Raw genomic sequence first — 24,322 nt, forward strand, 5'->3', positions numbered from 1 at the left:
AGTAGACTATAACAAAGTTACATATATGGAAAATGATTATAATTATATTTTATACAACCAATAAAGGTGTAATGTAAACGTTTAAAAAAAATATAATCGAGAAATTAATCATCAATTTATGTTATTTGTGTATACATTATTAGCTGTTATTTTCTTTACCTATTCCAATAACTTTTAACTTTAATAGACTTAAATATTAGTCACGTAAGTAAATGATGATTATTTAGTCATTTAATCAGTTTAAATAATCATTATACAAATAATACAAGTGTACTCACTTATAAATTATTAATAACCTAGTTTTTTTTTGCTGGATGAAAATGGAATGGTAACCCCGCCTACGCTAATGGGATATGCTGGCGGAGCACCAGTGAAGGGTGATCGATGAGAATGAAAACAGGCCAGTTAGCCCATCATGATAAATTCATCAGGAATTAACCATGATAGTTTCCATGGGGAACCACGAGGAGGTCGACCTGGTTAGGTATATTGCTAGCAATGGGATTTTTAGTCTCCATTACTAACAATCCCTTTCCCCCCTAATAACCTAGTAAATATTGTCTTTACCTATCGCAATAAGGAAGTACCGCGTTCGTGATTCACTGTTCATCCGAAAGGTAAACGGGTAGAGAATGCTATTAGCATTAAGTCCGCCTTTTGTAGTATATTTTCTTTTTGTTCATATAGTTATTTAAATAAATAAATAAATGATTCCAGTAACAGTTAGTAGTTTTCATATGTTTTTTGTTAGTATCATATTGAGATATGTTAGTTTGAATAATATAAATGTATTTAGATATTTATTCTGTAATGAGAAAATAATTCAATTTTAGCGTAAAGGTCGATTGTTTTTTAATGAATTTTGTCTAATTTACATTAAATATAACAATTAATTAATATAAATTAGTGTGAGTAATTGATATTTATTATATAATAAATCAGAATATAATTTATATATTGTTATTTTTTATACATAATGTATTTTTATTGAAATGACGGTCAATAATATGTTTCATGTTAAACAGAGCTACAAGCTGAAGAAATCGTATCGATAATAAAAAGATTTATCAAAATAGGTTTAAAATTTATGAAAATATCGCTTAATGTGCTTCAAATAAAATAAAAAAATTTGAATGACAAACAAGCTGATTATCTATTTTAAATAAAAATATTTTCTACCTATAAAATGGACAAAAGATTTGTGATCTAGGTAATTTAAATAAATATAGTTTATATTTAATTTATTTTTATATTCCCTTTTGATTAAAAGATCCCCTTATTCAATTAAAAAGAAACCTAAATAGGTTTCTTTTCGACAGGTCAAGCTGGGGTCAACCAATTAGGTGGAGTGTTCGTAAACGGACGTCCACTCCCCGACGTGGTACGGAAAAGGATCGTGGAATTGGCCATCATGGGAGTCAGACCCTGCGACATCAGCCGGCAGCTTCTCGTCTCCCATGGCTGTGTCTCTAAGATCCTCACCAGGTTCTACGAGACTGGGTCCATTCGGCCTGGTTCTATTGGCGGGAGTAAGACTAAGGTAAGTTTTTATACAACTTAGTATTGCAAATAAGCTCGGTATTATTGCATATGTATCCTATCCATAAAGTAGTTTCACCGTTTTATTTGTATTTTATCTATTTATAAATATATGATAGACTTGTTATTCTATTCTATAAGTAGAAAAAAATCTACAATACTATTTAAATAGATTAAACGGACAAATATCCCATACAGAGATGGAGTGAGTATGGGACTGTAGTAGTGAAGTCAAGTAATGAACAAAATGAAAAATGCTAGCAGGCCATTAAATGTAAACATAATATGCCAAACAGATAAAACAATAAATTAAATATGTAATATTAGCGATCTGATTCTCAAAAATCGATCGATTTTCAAAAACCAGTTGAAGAGTTATTACAAATATATTAGTTATTCATTAAAATTTAAACCTTCAAACCTACTTTAACTGTTTCATTACTTTCTTTCAATTTGGAAATTTAACGCAAAGGAAAGAGACAAAACATCTTAACAGCTATATTAGATTTATAAGATGTTTGACGTTTTTATGAATAAGGAAGAGTTTATCCATTACAAACAAACAAATCTTTCCTATTTATAATATTAGTATGGATTATATTATATATTATTAGTATTATAGTACACAGTGTTGGCCAAAAGTATTGGCTACCATAGAAAATTACAATTAATTTAAAAATTGTATGATTTGGACGGAAAAAACCATGTACTTGAAAATACCTTTAATGCTAAAATTATATTAATATTTCGTATTGAAACCCTTAGCTTTAATTACAGCATGTATTTTTTTGTGTAAAGAGGTAATTAAATTTTTACATTTTTATAGAATTATGGCATTCCACTACTGTACCTACTAAACAATTCTTTATAGTTTAGAACTGCTAATCTAGCAGAAATTTTTTCCCCAGCATTTCGTTTAGTTCAGCAAAGAGGTGCCCCTCTATTATCTTTATAGTTTTATGAGATAGTGAATCGTTTTGATTAGCTCATTTAAAAATCTTTAGACGTATACTATGCGACAATAGACTTAGTACAAATCAATAGATAAGAAATTTCTAAGGATTTTAGGGTCGTAAATACTTTTGGCCAAGGCTGTATTATGAAATTGAAAAGAAGATAGGAACACACACATATATATTTTATAGTTTATACTTTTGGTGCATGAAGTGTTATGTTAAGTTTATTGTTTTTAGTCAAGGATAGATATAAAAAAAAGTTATGATAAAGTTAATATAAATGATATGAGATAAACGTGCTCACTTTTGGGCTATATTTAGAATATCACAATGAGAGGGACATTAGAAATATAAAGTGTAATACAGCGTACAACATTCGAAACTAACTCTCTCGACTCGAACTCGAAATGAAAATTTATAAGTCTGTTAGAACATTAAAACAAGTACATTCAAATGTCCCGCGCCCTCCCTTTCCATTCAACCTGTCAGCGAACGCGGCCAATCAGAGCTGCCCAAAATGACAACATTCGAGAAACAACAAAAAATCACTGATGGCGGCCTTTTCGCGCGTTCAGAATAAAATAATCATAATTAAGGTGCTTCAGTGAGGTATTCATCCAAGTTTGTGGCTAAAAGTGAACCTAGGACGATCGACAACCCGTACACTTGTAGGCAGCTCCAGACTTCAACAAGAATATTCCGTAAGTCCTTACCTTTCTACATCTTGTCTGTACTTGTTCGCTTGTGCCGGTATTTTAAAGCAGTAATAAAGCCCTATTATAAGTTTCTACAGTCCACTACAAATCAAATTTCATACCAAAGTCCGTATCAAAATGGCGGACCAGTAAAAACTCGAGAGGTAGATTATTTTGTCTATAGAGAAAAACCGGTATTCAGTAATATACCTAGTTATAAATTAAAAGGATATATTAAAAGGAGATATTAAAAGAAATGGATATACAGTAAAAGCTCGTGTAAAACGATTTTGTTTAAATAGTTATCTAAAATTCTTTTTTAACTCGAACAACTTAAAAACAATCTGATACTATACAGTCTTAAAAATAAGTTAATAAATTTATAATACACTAAGTTTGAGCATTAACACTAATTCCTCCATTCATAAAAACATCAAACGTCTCTATTGAATTGTTTTATCTTTTTCTTTTGTGCTAAATTGTCAGTTTGTAAGAAAGTGATAAAACACTGTAATAGTTAAAAAATGTTTGTAGGAGGTTTAAGTTTTTATAAATAAAAGGGTGAATAAAATAAATAATGAACTGTTTTCAAAATCTGATAATCTGTGTGTAATACTCGATATAAGAAAAATTCGATTATTTAAAAATTAAAATATATAGATCCTCCGACATTTGCCGAATGAAATTTTGTGTGCACATTGGGTAGGTCTGAGAATCGGCCAACATCTATTTTTATACCCCTCAATAATAAGAGTGACCCACCCCTAAAAAATTTTTTTTTATTTAGTTGCACCGTCAATTATATTTTCCGTTATACCTGTCTACAGTTGACTAGTAGATGACGGAAAAAAATATAAAAAATATTTATAAATCGAACATGTTTGTCGTAATGAATTCTACAAGTATTCAGTCTCGAAAATAATGATTGCATTTATAATAAACTAAGTTTTGTGTGGACACAAAACAAATTAAACAATACACGCACTTGAATTCTGTTCTATAAGGGCACAACAGACATAAGCGAGCGAATCGAGCCGGTCACGCGGCAATCACTAGTAATTATAAACTATAAAATTTTTACCGGACCGAAGCTTTCGGCTTCTTGAGGTGGCCTTTCGACACGCCCGCTGCGAACGATACACAGATACTGGACAGGGTTCAGTATATTTTATTTTTTATTATAATACGTAGTTAGTTCTATAATGTAAGTATTTTATTGTCATTTCTTCGAAATGTCTTGTTTTTTGAACGTATAATAATACTGTTAGAATATTTTTTTTTTATGCATGAAATAGAAATATCAAAAAGAAATTTAAATGTCAATCTAAACTTCGAACTCATTGATGAAAGTAACCCCCCCCCCCCCCCCCCCCCTCATTACATTTTAGTATATACTCGGTGAAATTCTCTCGGTTTCGGTTTAAGGTCTAATACCAAAATTGCACCTGAAACACAAAATTTTATTAGATTTTATTTGACTATTTTTCAAAGCACTTCAAAAAGAAAAATAAAATCACCAACCAAAAGTTTTTAATCAAATTTTGTTAAAATTGCACTTTTTAAAAATCGGATAACTCAGCCTACTCGAATAAAACTTAGTGCGGAACCCAGCAGCGGGTCCAGTAAGCATTCGACACCGACCTCACCAAATTTGGTACGCCAATAAAACCACCATTTGTTGTTCCACAAACGGCTGCCGACACCAAAAATTGATTACAACAAAATACTTAGAAATCACCGAATACTTTTATTGATGCTGTTATGGGAATACTTAATTGACTACTAATCAACTCGGTCGATCGTCTACTCGACTCGATTGCTCGACACTACCAATCGATATATGCGATGACTGTGATCTCATCCTATGAAAACGGAACGGACAGAATTATGTAAGGCAATAATATTTGAGCCTTTCGCAATTTGTACGCTGTTTAATTAATGTATCGAACTATCGTCTAATAGGCTATTTCCCACGGTTATGCTCTTTTCACCAGGTGTGTATTTTATTTTTTAAATTGTAGAGTTGAAAGTTTTGCAGATTTGTTAAGAAAAATCTAAACAAGTTCTTAATAAGTATACAACGGTATTTTGTTTTTTCTATAGGTACATATGATACAACTGCAATTATTTTAAAAATTGTATATATATATATATATATATATATATATATATATATATATATATATATATATATATATATATATATATTATGTTTTAAGTTTTAAAATAATTTAATTAAATATTTTATAAATTATTTCCCGAAGTTCTTCCTAAATACTACAGTATATAGTTCTTCTTAATGGGGCGGTAACGCACAAGTAACACCTTTGTTGTTGTAGGCATCCGCACATAATATAATAGGTACATACTATACTATACTAGTCAGTAGCGGTAACCGTTTACTAATCAGACAGAGAGTAATATATCTACAAATATAAGCTTTGTGATACAAACAATCGAAATCTATGTAAATGTATATAAATGTTAAAATTTTTAATATATATGTATTGAAGGTAAAAATGCGCGTAAATTTTCATTTGGCATTCGTATTAGGATTAGTAGAACGTTTTTAAGTCTGAAAGCAAGCAAAGCAAAGTTGTGGGAATCAACTGTAGTGATTAAATTCTAAATACATATATAAAAGTCACGTGTCGCGATGTTCGTTCACGCTAATCATCAAAACGGCTCAACCGATTTTAATGAAATTTTATAAATGCATACAATTTGCTTAAAAGATAGAATATTTTAATATTTTTATGTGGCATAACAAAGTTTGCCGGGTCAGCTTAGTATATTGTAAATATGATTCTGAATTTATTACCAATAACTGCACACATACCTTTATTTACGATTTCCGAATAATTAAAGGTAAAATCGTGAATGCATAATACTCGTTGAAAATTGTTTGATTGAATAATTTGTAGGACCTTCGATTTTAAAGGTTAATACCGTGTCGTTGAGGCACCTTGAATTTATTCGGTCCCATTTTCGATCGCTAACAATTTGATATTTTATTTAATTAACTATCAAATAAATCAATGGTGACTTTTCCACAACGGGACAGCATTCTGTCAGTATAAAGCTAAGACAATATTACTATACACGTTAAATTTAAAATATAAGTTTAAATTTACAAAAAAAAAAAATAAAAAAAAAAACGAGAATGTGAGAGGCAACGATATGTTGGAGGTTGATAAAATTATCCATTGGATTAAAATAATGCAGTGAATGAAATTTAGATTAATGACATGTACAATTCTAAATAGAGTGCGTCTCACTACAAATGCTTCGTCGAAAGTGACATTTTTTTTGTTAGCATTATAAATTAGACGTAGACTTGCATTTTTTGTTAATGTGTTCTTGAATAGAATGGGTCACAAAATATTATGGTTACTACTTGCAATTACAACATCAATAATGGTGTGCTTTGTCAAAATAAGTTACTTTAAGACTTAGTTTAACAATTCTGTAATTCTAAGACAATGTTAACCTTACAAATTATTTTCCTTTCAAACCAATGAATACTATTTTTAGATTTAAAATAATTGAAGTCCGCTTTTTTTCTTCTAGTGCTTCAAGTGACAGTTAACAGAACGAGACGAAATTGATGATTATATTAAATTACTTGCTTTGTGAATTCTATTTTGTAGTTAAATCCTTTTTATATTGGTAATATCTACAAATTACTTCTCAAAACAAAGTAAAGCGTATTGAATCAAAGAATCGTAATCCGACCACAGCAAATCTCTAGTGTGGGAATACACGCTACATAACGCCATTTTTCCAACAAATATTTACCGTTATTGGTATCTGATAGAGCGAAAAAGCGCGGGATAAACGTTCCTTTACACGCGTTCAACAATTACATTCATACGATACGCTTTTTCTATTATAATCTGTGGTCATTTCAGAAGCATTTATTTTTAATATTATGTCGGCCAGTTTAGCTTCCATTTGATTATAATTGAACTCTGTAATGGTTTTATGTTTCCTAGTATATTCGTTAAAATTAACCGTTAACTGTAGTTTGGCACGAATACTTTTAAATTTATATCAAATTCGACTTTGATTGTTAATTGTTTGTAGTAAGATATATACTCTACACCTAAACGAATTTCTTTAATTACTTTTAGTTTTGATAGTTGAAGTTCCATTTAAAAATCCGTGAAATCTATTTTTTACAAAACTTAATCATTTATTAGGACTTCTCCTACCAAATAGCACACGATATTTGTTATAACCACTCTTTGGAATCAACTTCTAGCAACAGTATTTCCGAACCGATACGACATCATAACCTTCAAGAAAAGAGCATATTCCTTTTTAAAAGGCCGGCAGCACACCTGCATTGCCTTTGGTATTGTGGGTGATCACGGGCGGCGGTAGTCACTTACCATCAGGTGAACCGCATGCACGTTTGCCCTCTGTCTTGTAAAAAAAGATATGAATATTAAATCTATAAGTACTTAATGATAATGTTGACATCATCCTGTTATCCCTCATCAGTGACGTGGGACTGTCAGTGATAAAGAGATTACCAATTAGGTACAATTAATTCTTTTTGGCTAGTTCTAAATCAACAATACTAGTTGATGCTCTTGCTCTATCGATTTCATCTAAGGTCGTGTCGTGACTAACTAATCTATCGACACATAGCGTATACAGTTTCCATTAAATACTTGAAATTTTAGATCTACTATGAAATAAATAATACAATGTATCCACTAAGAAAAGATTTCCCTAATGTATTACGGGACTGATGCAAAATGTGTAATGTATGGGACAAAACCGCAGTAAATAATTAGTAAGTAATATAAATTATGTTTGTGTGGTTTTAGTATAGAATAGGCCATCCCTTCCTATCCCGTGGGTGTCGTAAGAGCAGACTAAGGGAGGGCGAGAGATGTGTTGCAGCGTCCCTCTTAAAACATCTTCAAAGCCTGCTAAATCCGTCTGCTTAGCGTGGCAATTACTGGCAACCCCCCCCCCCCCCCCCCATGGCTTATGTTCAGCACTAGACACTTAAAGGGTGATATGGTGATGAATATAAATTATGGTTCAAGATAAATAATTTGTTTCGCATTTCTTCATCTTATTTTATATGAACGCTGTCCCATTTTTTACGCTGTGATATTGGCAAATAGTACAGCATATGTCAAGTGGGAGTCTTATTATATTATTATATAATAATGATTACTCAAGCAGACTAAATGTGAAATGTTATCCTATTTCTATACCTATGTGAAATGCAGAATGTTTTTTTTCTCATATCCAAAATGACAGATAGCGAGCCTACATGTGACTCTGATTAATTAAGTCCTATTCATAACTAACCGTACGATATTTACGGCATCACCTCTTTATACTCGTAATATCTAATTGCAGATGAAATATAACTGTTTCTTGATGTATTCGTCTAAGGACATTCGTATACACATTTGCATGTTCCAATTGAAGATTCTCTCATCTGCGGTGCCTATCCCCCGATTTTACGACCACAATTTATGGTCTTTATGATCGATGGCCAGCGTTTATGGTCAAATGACCGTAATTAGTGTGGCCGGCCGGCCCCACCGCCCTTTATGACTGGGCGGTGCTCTATTGAACACTTTCACACTGAATTTTATTGTAATTTAGCGCGCTTTTGTGTTTGTTTGTGTTTTTGCTTAATTGCTCCATAAGAAAGTTGAGTTGACTAAGGATCTTAATATATATTTTTTTAATGGATGATAATAGAATGGCAACCCTGCCTGTACTATCGGTATACACTGACGGGGCACCAATGAGAGATGACAAGTGAGGATGAAGCAGGTCAGTTAGCCCACCGTGAAAAATCTAACAATAAATCAATCATGATGGTTTCCAGGGGGAACCACGAGGAGGTCGACCTGATATAGTATATTGCTAGCAATGGGGCTACTTATTCCCATTACTAACAATCCCTTCTCCCCCAGGATCTTAATATTAGGTGTAAATAACTAAATATAGATATTAGATACCTACAAGTAGGTACTGGTTTAATAGGGATAAATAAAAACACCAAAGGGAGGCTTTTTTTAATGGGTGATAATGGAATGGTAACCTCACCCGCGCTCTCGGTATAAACTGGCGGAGCACCAGTGAAGGATAATTGGTGAGGATGTAGCAGGTCAGTTAGGCCATCGTGACGAATACAACAAGAATGGTTCACGATGGTTTTCAGGGGGAACCACGTGGAGATCCTCCTAATAAGGCATATTGCTATCAATGGGGCTGTCAAACTCCATTGCTAACAATCCGGAAGGAGGCATTGTATAAGTCATTTGCTTGGCTACCTTGACTCTCGTGTTTCTCTGATGTAATTGAGTTTGTATGGCTAATACAGAGTCATTGTCCTGAGGAATGGCAACACATGAGGCGTACCATGAACGTCACAGTATAATCTGTAATTCCTATAGTGCTTTTTAAGTCTATTTATGAATTTATTAATACCTATATGTTATCGTTACCACGAGCATGAGATAAAATAAAATGAAAATCAATTATATCAATAGATTTATATACCACTTTTTTTTAAATATTGTACCAATACATGAGAATATTTTGATTATAGTACCATAAAAAAAGAAAGAAAAAAATTTAATCAAGTAAACTTAATTATAAGCATTTTTAATAGTCTACCTTCTATTATTATTCTACCGTTATTCTATATTCAAATTTATTTTCATTTTCTTAACGAAAATAATAAAGAAATACATTTGAATTGAGAATCTTTTTTTTCATATTATTAATTTAATTTGTTTATGAAAGTTTTGTTCTTATGAATTTTGAATATTGCTTGCATAGCCACATTAATGTTGTAGCATCACATAGCATGTGTATGACACACAGAAACATGGAAGTGTTACAGCCAATTAGTAAGTTGGCGCCCTCTCGCGAACGATTTTGCGCGGTTATTTTTACGGTAGGGTTATTTGACAATATTTACAACTAAAGAAAAACTAAAAAATAAATAACGGAATAAGAATAACAATTGCAAATTAAAATAAAAATATAAAAGACTAGTGAAACGCCCCGGCTTCGCACGGATAGATAGAAAGATAAATTCGTATTTTATATTAACTTTAATAAGCAAATTTTGGATATATTGTGTTTGTAATTGTTGTAAATTTTTGTAATGTTCGTAGAAATTGCCAATTTTTTGGAAAATCATATACAGCTTATCTTGCTTGCCGATAATCACACTTTCTTTAAGTGATAGAATTTTTAAAATCGGTTAAATAGTTTTTAAGTTTATCTATTAGAAAAATAAAAAAAAAAAACTTCTTTCCTCTTCATAACATTGGTATAGACTAATAATTCATTTCTAGAGGAATTTTCTATTTTTACTTGACAAACACTTTCTGACCAATTTGTTTTTATTGTTGTATTATTCTTTGAATGTTATAAACATGAGTTTGGTTATTACCTCTTGGAACTTGACTTACCTTTAAATTTAATATAGTTACACGTTCTATTTCGGATGAAGAAGGGCGTAGTCTTCATTTTAGTCAGTCAACATACCGGTCACGCGGCAAAAGTTACAGTCAAACATTAGTTTTTAATAACATATAAAAATTCCTTCCTTACGAGTTTAAAAAAAAACCTTAAAATGTCATTGATTACAATTTCGAATAAAACAATATCACAATTTGAATCTATGTCGGTTACAAGCGAACATCGGTCAAAAGACCATGTTCCACAATTATTCAAATAAAGGCAACACGAATCGTACCAATTAAATACCATTGGTACATATTTAATACGGTCCTAATATCCGGCGGGCGCGCGACACCATTTATCGTAATAACATAGTTCGTACATCTAATGTCGTTGGCTAGTGATGGGACACGGGTGGTGAGATTACAGGATTGTTAACAATTAAAAAAAAAAAATAGATCCTTATTAATAATATTTTTTATAAAGAATTTGGCGTACACATAACGTGATATACACGTTGTATTTTAGGCGAAATGTAGACATAATGAATATATTATTATGATTTCAGCCTTAACTGTCTGTGTACATAAGCCTTCCCTATAAGGGGAGTTTTGCCAGCAGTTGCCACGCTTAGCAGGCGGGTTGGCAACCGCAGTTAGGCTTTTAGAGATGTTTTAAGAGGGACACTGCTGCCCATCTTTCGCCCGACATACCGAATATATTAAACTATTTTTAATGGTTGCATATCTCTACTTGAAAATAACGTATTATTTAGTAGACTTATCATACTTTTGAGAATGCATTTGGTACATGTATATAAATGGATATAGAGATGTCTATTTGTAAAATACTAATAACATCTTTTTTAAATGATTTTTTTTATGTCTTGGACATAACAGTCACTGTATTATTTTCTCATAGGATTGTTATACTACGATTTATATAGATAAAGACAGAACTATAACCTCATCACATTTTAATAAGGTATTCCATTCCGTCAATTTGATTACGTTTTTAATATAAGAAAGAAGATTCCGCTGATGACAAGATTCTGTTCGTAAACATTTAATTATTATATTAGTAATATATTATTATAATTAGTATTTTATATTAGTATCGCGTAAAAAGATAAATTGCCCACCCCTACAAAAGGGGTTGATTTACCTGTACGCGGTCTGAACGCTCATTTGTCGTATCTCTATTGGATCTCTAATTCGGAATGCTATGCACGCTTGAAAAGTTTTTGTTTTTAATACTTTTTAATTTACGTTTGTTCTATTTTTAAATACTCTGATGTATTTATTTATAATATGCCACTATTTTTTTTAATCAATTTCACCTCTATTTGTCAAAAGTAATAATGTTTAGCCGTTCATATATTATTATTTAATGTTGTAATGAACTAACTTACTCTATATTTCAATAAAAAAAGTCTTATGTAAACAACAGTCTCTATTTCACCTATTATGCCACCAAGTAACTTGTTCGTATGCTGTGTTTGGTAGTGGAATTACTAGATACTTAATGTCTCGAACATTATAAGGGTCGAAGATATGATACGAGTATATGAGCGATGTCTCTGGTTTTACATCATTTCATTACTCTGGTTCATGCGTTACAGTTGTCCATTGGTGGTGGACCATTTGCTTTTTTTGTTAAAAATAGGTTTGTTTATTAAATGTTTAAACAGTAGATACGTACTTTTGGTATTTATTTAAAAAAAAAATAAGTAGGTTAACGAGTAAATTGTACACGTTATTAACAGAATAAATAAATTGATAAATGACTGATATCTCTATTCCTATGAATTTAAATTGCTTAATAAATTTGTATGTCATTGAAAACAGATAGCTATCGGCTTGAGCATGACATGCTAAAGCAACATTAACAGTTCTGTCAAATAGTAACGTGGCAATAACAAATATTCTGTACTGGCAACACGTAGGTATCTACAGTTTAATTATGCGAGCGACACCATAGGACCCTTATTTATTTTAAAATCAGCTGCATGTATAAGCTTTAATACTGATTACTGGTTTTAATTATGACACTGAACGACCAATGGACATGAACTAAACGTTTTTATCTATTTTCGGCATCAATAGAAATAAAAATCAATTAATCGCATTAGGTTTTGGTGGTTTTGGTACTATCCTATCTATAGATAGAGGATACAACCCTCGAATAAATAACTATTAAATATCTGTGACACACTGATTAATAATTTTATCTGAAAGTGCTAATGAAGACATATTTCAGCTAATTCTTTGTATCTAACAAGATAAACAGAGCCAAATTTTAAAGCATTTTAAATGCTAGTTGTCAAATAGATACCAAAAACAGACTTTATTTTTCAACAAAAGTTTCTACAAATTTTTCTTTATCGTTGTCAGATAATAATAAAAAAAAAATTGATCAAATGATCTAAATTCGAAATTCGAATTAGGTGTATTCCGGCGCAATCTGGGAAAGAATCGGTGGTAATTTGTATCGGTAATGGTGCGATTGGTCAAGCGGTCGGGTCATTGGGAGCGGTGAGCACCTGTCAACCGTTGTCAGCCTATCGCCACTGTTATCTTTTAGGACCATAATACCCACGCGTGGATAGGGACGACAATTGCGTTGTTTTAGGATTTTTGTATCTAATCAAAATGTGTTTTGGATATTATGTCGTAATAATTAAATACTTTCTGATATAATACGACGAGCGGAGAAGTCGACGTATTTTTTTTATAATAATATTTTAATGATATTTATAACCACAAACTCTCTGTGATATGGCGTGGTATGCTGTTATTTTGTGTAAACGTATATTGGGTTTGATGCTCGGATCAACTTTGTGTTTCTGAATGGTTTTTTGTTTATGTTCTCTTCATACAAAATTGGTTTATTTTTTATTTTGATCTTTATTTTGGTCCTTTATATAAATATACATATATTATAACTGAATGACTTATATCTTGTATTAGGAATAACAGTTGAGAAATAAGCAATATTTTCATTAATTTAAGTTCGTATATGCCAGCCTTTATATCTCAAGTTTATGATTCGAAACACAACTAAAGAACCATTGCCTTCATAAAAATTTATGATAGGCAAGTGACTCATATTTTAACACATTAATAATGTAATGCTAAATAATTTCGCATACGATACAAGTACGAAATCGTTGCAACGCGCCACAGATTAGGGCACTGTCTCATTAGAACACCGTGGCGGCACTACCGATCGCGCAACTGTGGTTCCTAACGTTACTAAACTACAAATTACTGCTAATTGAGAGATACTAGGCTTCCCAAACAAGCAAAAAATATGTCTATCTATAGAATCATTATCGCCACCGAGATCATGAAATAGGATGAAATAGTAACGTCCAATGTCTTATTTTTTTATAAGTGCTAACTGCAGACATCAAAATCGTTTACGTGTAAATGATATTATCAGGGAGGTATAAAGGGGCACGTGCAGAGGAAGGAGATCTTAGATATCTCTTCCACCAGTTATACTGATAGTATAACTGGTGGAAGAGGTATCGAAGATGATTGCGTACAACGTGCTTTCAAAGATGTTTTTTCTCACGAACACTCAGGTATGGAATGAGCTCCCTGCCGAGGTTTTCCCAAGAGACTACAGCATGGGGTTCTTCAAAAGGGGGGTAAAGAGGTTTCTTTAGGGTCGGCAACGCGCGCGTAATAACCTCTGGTATTGCAGGCATTCATAGGCTATGGTAACCGCTTACCATCAGGTGGGCCGTATGCTTGTTTGCCACCTCAGTGGTATAAAAAAAATAAAATAAGAGAAGCCTAGCCTCTTAAGAGGTACATAATTATGTACTCCTAGAGATGTTTTTGCCCATAATTGAAAACTTCGCTCCTGATCCTGGGATGGGACTGTTCTCCCGGCTTCCTTTTAAATACACCTACGAGTATGTAGATAAGTGAGATACCACAAAGCGTAATATACTAATTAGCATTATTTCCTCGATGTTTTTATAATAAGTTCACTAGTGGAAGGAAGGAATGAAGGGAACAATAAAGAGTAAATCTATCTATTTATGTAGTCCCAATTCAAGCCTTTCGTCTTTTTCCTGAATCAATTCTGGAAATTGGCAAGAACAAAATTTTTGCTCTGGTTTTTTTTTTTTATTTTTTCGTTGTCGTCAATATATTTATAACGGTCAACGGTGACAAATATTATGTTTTGCTGAAGCGGTGTTATAACTAGATTGGAATCTTCATAAACCATAAGCGGTTGCGCCACCAGTGAATAATCTTGACTAGGGCCACCAAATTAGTTAAACAACTAATAAAAACATGTCCTGTATAGGGTTATTTGATATTTTGTCGGTAGCGCGAATTGTTGCGCTGCCACTGTGCCCTAATGAGATATAGGCCTTAGGATTTTCGTAACGTTAAGCGGGATTTACATCGATAACACGGCCGTTTATGGCGACGTCGGATTATACTGTCAATATTATTACTCGCCTCTTAATACCGTAAAGCTGCTTCATAAAACATATTGGAAATTATTGTCGATACGACACTTTATCACAGTACAGATATAACTGCTTTTGTCTGCTATCCGTATTTATTGTGATATCTCACTCGCCAATAATAATAATATTTATGTACGTAGGTAAGTATATAAACTAAATTATCAGACAGATTTTATACTATCCAAATAAATATTTTTTAGTTACTAAATCCTTAATTAGGCTATTACGAACTTTAAAGAAAAATTGCAATTTTTTTCAAATTCTAAATTAAAATATCTTAAAATTAAATATCTTAATCGGACTCTATTATTATTTAAAAAATTGCCTAATTAATAAATCAAGCCGAATGAATAGACAGCATTTAGTTAATTATATTATCATGATTTTGAATAGCCTGTAACCTATCAAATACAAGTTTTAGAATTTAACTGGTAATACCAGAGGTTGTCTTTTGAAACAAACAAACTCTTGAACTTTTTTTATTATATCTATTAGTATAGATAAAAGATGATGCTGACAGGCTGTTACAAGTATGTTAACGCATAACCCGAACCTGTAAAATAAAAATAATTGTATTTGTAATTGTGAAAATTATTGTAAAATTTTAAAATTACGAGTTTTAGTTAACGTAAATAAACATAGTAACGATTCAGTAAGAAAATATTTCTTTACATGATGATGATGATGAATGTGTTGTGATGGAGGAACAAAATTGCCTAAGTAATCCTATTAATATTATAAATATGAAAGTTTATAACGATGGATGGGTCTTTCCTACTCTTTCATGCAAAAACTACTGAACGGATCTAAATGAAATTTGGTACAAGGATAGGTTATATCCTACATAGCATATAGAATACTTTATATATTGATTCCCATAAGTAACTCCGCGAGAGACTGCTAGTATTTTAATAAACTTTATTTTTAAAAATTCTTACTCACTTTATGTGATCTAGGCACTCAGTAAGTATTTTTAAAAAAATTTTTCTTGCCACGACACAAGCCCATAAAGTCAAAGAATTAAAGCTTAATCCATTACTTTTTATCTATTTTTAACGACCTATTTCCGATTTAAACTGGTTAAAATACGGGCGGGACATAAAAATGTTGATTACTGCTTGCCGAAGGAGCTCGCATCCTGTATTTAGTTGCAAAAATCTCACCAGCGCCCTTGAAAGTGCATTCATATTCCGGTGGCTCAAATTGATGTCTCTGTAGCAAGACATCATTGAAAGTAAAAGTCTGCCCTAGTGCCAGTTTTAATATACAGGGTGAAATCAAAATCGTTAGCTTCTTTTGAAGGATATGTAGATAATCGTATTTAAAGGGGTGGGGAAGGGGGCATACCTAGATCGGAATTTTGCGGTGTCCACTCCAGGATCCGGAGTGGAGCTTTTAGCTGTGGGTAAAAATATGTCTAAAAGTACATATAGGTTTATTTTAAGGCACCACGAACCTCTACCTTGGAAAATAATACTAAATATGCCAATGGTGGTATATTTTCATCAAAGGAACAAAGATTGAATAAATAAAGATTGTGCCCCACAAAAAACACCGATTTCAATTTTAACAAAACCAAAATTTTTATCTTAAAACTAAACTACCAAACAAAATCTGTAAATATATTCGTCCATATAAAAAAAGCATCTTCCAAATCAGTTTACAACTGACGGAATTATGAGGTAACAAACGTTAAAAAAATACGACCGAATTGAGTACCTCCTTCTATTTGAAGTGAGTTAAAAACGACAAGAACTCTGAGCCTCTCATACTAACACGGGGCGTTCAACTTTCAGCTAAAGCTACTATAGGAGACTCAAACTTTCTTGTCGTTTTTGAATTTTTGATTTGTGAAATTTCTGTTTTAATATATTCTACAGTATGAATAGATTCTTGGTTTTATTGCTGTTAATAATTTTGATTTCACTTTTATAAAAATACCGCTACTATAAAAAACACTCATTCACGCATCTTCAAAAGCATTCAATTGATTTTAATTAAATTTTGTAAATATTACAGTAAGTATAGTAAGTATTACCGGCTCCACATTGAGAAATGGAATAGCTTATATCGTTGTAGTAAAAAATGGATTCTGCAGGTAGTAAGGGAAGCAAAAAATATACCGGGTCACGTAGTTTAAAAGTAAACTATATAAAAGAGGATGCTGAGTGACTGACTGGTCCATATATTAACACACAGCCGAAACTGTTAAAATTTTGGAAATATCTTTTTTATATAGCGTAAGTAAACAATAAGAAGGGAATTTTGAAAATTTCAATCCTAAGGGTGTAAAACGAGGATTGAAATTTTACATAGAATTTCGTTAGTTAGTTAGAAATTAGACATGTGCAATTATAAATTTTAGGTCAAGGTTCAAAACAAAATTCACGAGAAATCCAGTCCCACATGCGAGCGAAGTCGTGAGAAAAGAATAGTTATAACATAAATAGTATTGATATTAATATGAAATCTTGCAATTATATTTATGAAACTGAAAATCAAAGTCGTCAGACTTACTTTGATATATATTTACATATATTTTTATTTTCGTCAATAGTCGACGAATGCACATTGTCTTAAGTTGCCATGTCTATAATATGTATCGTATACGGTATAAATAAGAAAGGGTACAAGAATCCGGAACCGGAACTTTGATAGTGCGCGGCAGGCAACTTGAACAAAACCATAAATAACATGCCCTTTCTCATTTTAAGCGACCTACCTGTAGCTTATGATCTTATTTATTGATAAATACAGGTATTTCTATATTATGTTTAATTTACAAGCTTAAGTTTTATTTAGGCACGATAACATTATAATTTGTCATACACATTTTGTATGATAAATGTCATTCGAGTTCAACCATTATAATTATTGATTAACCTCGCGACTTAACTACCCACACGGCAGCACCATTTCAGCTCGTAATGGTCATGTTTTGGTCCATTTATTACTATGTAAAAAACATGTCAACTCCTAGGCGATGCACCTGCACTATCTCATTAACTTAATGCAACGTTGAAACGTCATCTCTTCCTCAGTCGAATTAATTTCGAATCAATCCGTCATTACAGCAACGGTCTCACGCCCCGGCAAATTATCTCTCACCCCATCAGGAAGGTGGAAAGTCTAATAGAAATCGGTAATAAGAAACGCCGAGCGTGCCCGCAATTGTGGACAGTTAGCAGCGCCGAGCGCCATCTTGCGCCATCGCGTAGCGGCGCGCGCAAAAACCGATATTGGATGTGTCAAGGTATGATTGATGCAGTGGTCGGAGCAAAAAGCGTCGCGCAGTGCACGGAACAGCCCGTGACGCGAGAATGCGGCTACTGTATTACGCTAGTGATTATTTTATTCGTATTTCACCTCGTATATGAATTATTTATTTTTTACCGGGAAATCGAGTTGCGATCAGATTTTTTGAAGAAATTTTAATTATAACCGAGAAATAAAACTGGTCGATCTTTGGTTGTCGTATTGGAAATTATTCTAAGTAAAAGAATATTCTTTTATCTATACTAAGATAGCAGTGCATATTACTGTTTATGTCTATAGGCGACGGTTAACGCTTTTCATCAGGTGGTCCGTCAGCTTATGTGCCATTCTAAGTAGCATAAAAAAAATCAGTAAAAGTAATAGTAGAGTTTATAGTTGACTGTCACAAAGCAGCAATACAAACATTGTTTTGCTGTAATTTAAACGTAAAAATACCCAGAGTAATCTATATAAAATATTTCATAATATAACTGAAACTGCTGAATCTAAAATATTGAAATTTTGCAGATAGACTCTTTATGAACAATAAAAAAGGAATTTTGAAAAATCTACCCCTATGCCCCCATAGGGGTAACTTCCAAAAGCTCATGCGTACGAAATCGTGAGCAAAAGCTTATCTCTCAAATAGATAAAATACCTAGTAGCTGGCAGCCTAAGGAAGGTACTATGAGCGACACAGTAAATTCTATGATTTTTATGATATTTTCTGTCTATATAGAAGAAGGTTTCCTCATTTTTTTACGTTCAGTAGCAATATAAACAAGAAGACTTTTGAATAAAAATATTATAAAGTGCCTATTATTGTAATAAAAAACTCGTCATAATCAAAAACGATGATGTTCGTGTTCAGAAATCTGATTGACATAAAAAAAATCCCTATAATTGCATATTCTATCTTCAAGTATCATCTGTTTGATCGAATCAATAAGCTACTAAACAATTATCAAGCCCCAAGCTAGAAATCCATTATAAATAATCAACTTTTTTGCCGCGGAAACCTAACTTCCTCACGCATGTGTGGTTTAAGAAATAATTACAGGATTTTTAAGTAGCCTGTCAAAGTTAATGTGTAAATAGTAGCCTTTGGGATATGGTCTTTTAAAGAACCCACGACCTGCGCAAGGCGTCAATTTTAACGGGAAACCAGTAATTACGCCATTAGATGCTCGATCGATATCCTATTGAACGCTCAATTTTAGCGCCATCGATGCCGCCTTCTTTTTAAAAAAAAAACGTAGAGGCAAAGAAAACTGTCCGTGAAGTTAGCTGTTACTATAATTATTTTGATGCGTTTGGATTTGCCCTTGTCATAATATTATTATATTCGAAAATTATTATTAGACAGAATTAAAAATACATAGTACAATACATACTAATGGTATTGTTAGGTAATAAATATAATTAAATTACAAGATAGAAAAATTATCACTAATAGAACGAATTAAAAGTCTGTGTCTAAACCACAAATAATATAATAGGTATTATATTAGTATTTAAACTAATATTATTAAAAGGAAAAATTAAATATTTAATAAAAGAATACTTAATTGATTATAATCATTCTTTAACTAATACAAAACTACGTTATCAGCGAATAATATTTGTTTTGTTAATTTAAATTAAATTGTATTTTATTTTTTAAAAAAAAGTTGTACGAAACCGGGATGAATTGCAATTTTTTTTATAATATTCGAAATGACAAATAAGTTGACATACGAGTATGTATACCTTAATCTTTGATATGTACATAGCATCTTAATAGGACATTAATAATAAAGAAATTCGTCTCACATCCTATTTGTTAGCCATTCCTAATAAAAAAAAATAGGTCAGTCACATTGTTGTGCCACAAACTTGCCACAACATGCACATGTTGTGGCAAGTTTGTGGTAAGTTTACCTGATCAATACATTAATGTACTTGCATTATATAATTTAAGTTTGTACTCGTACTTGTAAACTTCTGTTATGTGCGCTGATTTGATTTTTCTTAATACGATAGACGTAACAATACCTTAAATCATAAACAAAACTTACTAATACTTTATTTTCAACCGTCTTCAAAAAGAACGAGATTCTCAATTCGGTTGTAATTTTTGTTTATGTTTGTCACCTCATAATTCCATCAGTCGTAAACCGGTTTGGAATTCTTGATTTGAATTTTTTTTTATCAAATAGGATATACTTAGAGATTAGTCTCGTAGAAATTTTATCAAAATCGGTTAAGTAGTTTAGTTTTTAAATCAAAATACCTAATTTAGTCACAATAGAAGTCAGTTTTTTGTGGAACACAATTTAATTGTTTGGATGATTGAATGGCAAATCCATTGTTAGCACCTTGCACCAAAGCTACAGGAAGTACATTTGAAATATGCGCTGTTAAATAAAGAACATAGATATTACCTAAATACCATATTGTCGTTACCGACATATTTGCGGGCTGCGTGTTTAATTTGATTCAGTTAGATAAGAATTGTGTGATGTTCGTCCGAAAGCCATGATGTGTCTACGTATATACGAACCCACATTAATAGTGTAGGAATTTTTTATTGCCTCTCTGTTTACTGCACTCGATAATAACGGCGAAATGAAAGTTCGTGTGAACGGCCAGGTGTCTTGTTCGATAGTCCGTTTAGTTCCCCGGCTTTGCTCATTAGTCGGTTCTGAAGTGGTTATATAGTTTTGGCTATCAGGGCCCGCGGGGTATCTGATAATCTTGATAGTACTTACAATGATTTCGTTTTTATAGTTCAACTAAAACATAATTATTACATTAGAAGCTCTGTTGGTATCTACCTTATTACCTACCTGAAATATCATAACTATACAACTAATAATAATAACTTGGGCACGTATCTTTTTACATTAGGCTATATTACAGAATATTAAAATACTTTTCAAAATAACCAGAGGGAGACTTTATACAAAAGTCGATTGCTTGGGTACCTCTGTCCCATTTGTGTTTCAACCGTGAATCAGTTGTGTTTGCATGGCTGTGTTTCGGTTTGAAGGGTGGGATATAGCGTGAATTTACTGGGTACAGAGGAATAACACCTGAGTCCTCAGGAATGGCAACGCATGGGGGGTATCATGGGCGAAACAGTATACTCTGTTATGTCCATGGTACTGCTCATATGTCTATAGGCGACAGTTACCACTTTCCATCAGTTGGGCCGTCAGCTTGTTTGCCATTCTAAGTTGTATAAAAAAAACTTTAAAAAGAAGATTTGTATTTTTTTAAAAGTATGTTTAGCTCATAATTCGGTCAATTCTGAAGCGATTAGGAAAGTTTTTTTTTTTTAATAAAAGGATGTACTTAAAAATTGACCCCATATAAGTTTTATTAAAATTGGTTACGTATTTATATCAATTGTCCTATTGTAATAAGATGCAAGTGTGTTAATACATATTCGGGAACAGTGAAATAAAAATTAATGTAAAATTACAAGTTTTAGTTAATATAAATAAACATAGTAGCGATCCACTAAGAAAATGTTTTTGTAGGTGTTGATGATGATGATGAATGTGTGGTGATGGAGGAACAATATTGACTACATAATCCTGTTAATATTGTAAATATAAAAGTGTATAGCGGTGGATAGATGGATGTTTATTAGTCTTTTATGCAAAAACAATTGAACGGGTTTGAATGAAATTTGGTATATCTACACTTAAGTTATATCATAACCACACAGAATACTTTACGTATTGATTCACGCGAGTGTAGCCGCTAGATACAGCTAGTTACATACAAATTTTAGTTATTTCAAAGATTATCATGTGATTAAATTTGATGGATTGTTTACACAAGTGGGTAGGCAGTCAATATCTGTGATACCCAATATTAAAAATCAATTTCACCTTTCAAAAATTGGCAATCTTATCTACAACCCACTTACCTAGGTACTTTATTGTAGTCATATTAAATGGGTACTAAAAATTACAAAATTTATTTATTATTTGTAAGAACATAGCGTGGATATACTCGTATTCATAATACTTTTTAGGTTCTTTTTTTAAATAATAATAAACTCTTTATTTCACACAAAAGAGATTTATACAAGGAGTATTTATACAGAATGTGCATATACTAAAGGTGGCCTTTTCTTTAAAAATAATCTCCTACAGACAATCTGGCATGAATAGTAAATAAATAAAGAAATACATAGAGAAACGCACAACGGCCCAAATGAAAGGCTAAGTGCGGAAAACAGAGTCTTTCTTACATTACATACATAGAGAAAAGTAAATGGCGCAGGTCATACAGTAAATATTAAAAAAAGTTTCCCAATTAAAAATGCTTATCATTCTAAATATCATTTACATGAAAATAAGTTTAAATTATATAAATATATTTATATAAAATTTATAATAGTACATAAACATGAATAATTATGTAATAAATATATTAAATAGATCAAGGTAAATCATACGTAGTACACATATTAGAGAGATAGGTAATAAGATTTTACCTGCCTCTCGAACGAAGCAAGAAATTGTACTAATTTAATAAAAAAAGGTAAGGAATTCTTTTTTTTTTTTATCTGAAAAACTATATTTACAAATTAGTTGCATAGAAATTTTAACAAAATCAATATAGTTTTCAAAACAAAATAACTGGTTTTATCACAATTGAAGTCGTTATTTGTGAAAAGCAATTGAAGAAACTAGAAAAAAATTAGAATGCCAAATTTAGAAGTCAAGCTACGAGTATTTCATGAATGTAAAATGACCGAACCGAGAACTAAAGTGGAATCAAACAAACGAATCATCTTTCTACAAAGTTTTTACAATAACATTATTGTAACAATACAAATACTTTTAATATTTAAACAATACAATAACAATACCCTAAGCAAACTAGCTTTTAAACATAATTGTCTCCTAAAATTTCTATTTCTTAAAAAGAGCCGATTTCTAAACTTCATTCCCTTTTTTCCCACTTTATCCCTAAACTTAACCTTGCCGGTTACTGTATTTGAGACAGATTGTTTTATCTATTCTTCTAATACATTTAATTGTTTGGTATAGTAATTTTTCGTGTATTTACTTATGTATGTATTTATTATATGTATTTAATATATTATATGTATGTTTATGTTAGTCTAGTTAAATGTTTATATTAGATCAATATATTAAATATTACTTTATATTTCCTCTAATTAATAATGCACTGCTACTTATTTCTGAGTTTGCCCAATGATTAACGGATAGAGAACACCGTCCGGTATTAAGTCCGCCAAATGTACATAGAATTTTACTGTGTATTAAAATTTTAATATATAAATAAATCATTTAATTTCAGCAAGTGGCAACCCCAACGGTGGTGAAGAAGATTCTTCGTCTGAAACAGGAGAACCCTGGTATGTTCGCGTGGGAAATCAGGGAGAGACTGCTCAGCGCGAGAGTGTGCGAGCCACATTCTATACCTTCGGTGTCTTCTGTGAATAGGATCCTGAGGAACAGTGGACTAGCGTGGAGCGATGACGAACCTAGGAGTGGGCATGGTAAGTTGTATTTTATAACTTGGAATGAAAAATAAACCGACGGCCCACTTGATAGAAATAGGTGCACATTGCCTACAGAATGAAATGGTGTTCAATCCATCAAATGTACACGCGTGATGGTTTTCAAATTTTATTTATTTATTTATTTCTCTCACAAAATGACAACATAATAAAATTTACAGCTATATAGGTTACAATTTAAAAACAATCTTTGTGAGAGACTGGTGTCGGTACTAGGATTACCCGTCTTACAGATCACCAGGCTCCCAAAATCAAGGACATCTATTTTACTTCCAATCCGCTACGCTTACCCAGGAAAGCATGAGTACAATAACATATAAAAAGGAATATTACACAAAAATAACAAAAATAATATAAAAAGATTTAACTCAAACAA

At 31.9% G+C, this 24,322-nt stretch overlaps 1 protein-coding gene across 1 annotated transcript in view; it reads left to right on the forward strand.

Moving 5' to 3' along the window:
- LOC113513142 (paired box protein Pax-9) overlaps positions 1–24,322 on the forward strand; it is a 79,263-nt gene that overhangs the window by 51,032 nt on the left and 3,909 nt on the right. Inside the window, exons 3-4 of the mRNA XM_052895056.1 lie at positions 1,320–1,540; positions 23,724–23,925. Of these exons, the coding sequence (XP_052751016.1) occupies positions 1,320–1,540; positions 23,724–23,925 (423 nt within the window). The remainder of the gene's footprint in view (positions 1–1,319; positions 1,541–23,723; positions 23,926–24,322) is intronic.

This window comes from Galleria mellonella, unplaced genomic scaffold, assembly GCF_026898425.1.
Source record: "Galleria mellonella isolate WM207_F2 unplaced genomic scaffold, CSIRO_AGI_GalMel_v1 utg264, whole genome shotgun sequence".
NCBI lineage: Eukaryota > Metazoa > Arthropoda > Insecta > Lepidoptera > Pyralidae > Galleria > Galleria mellonella.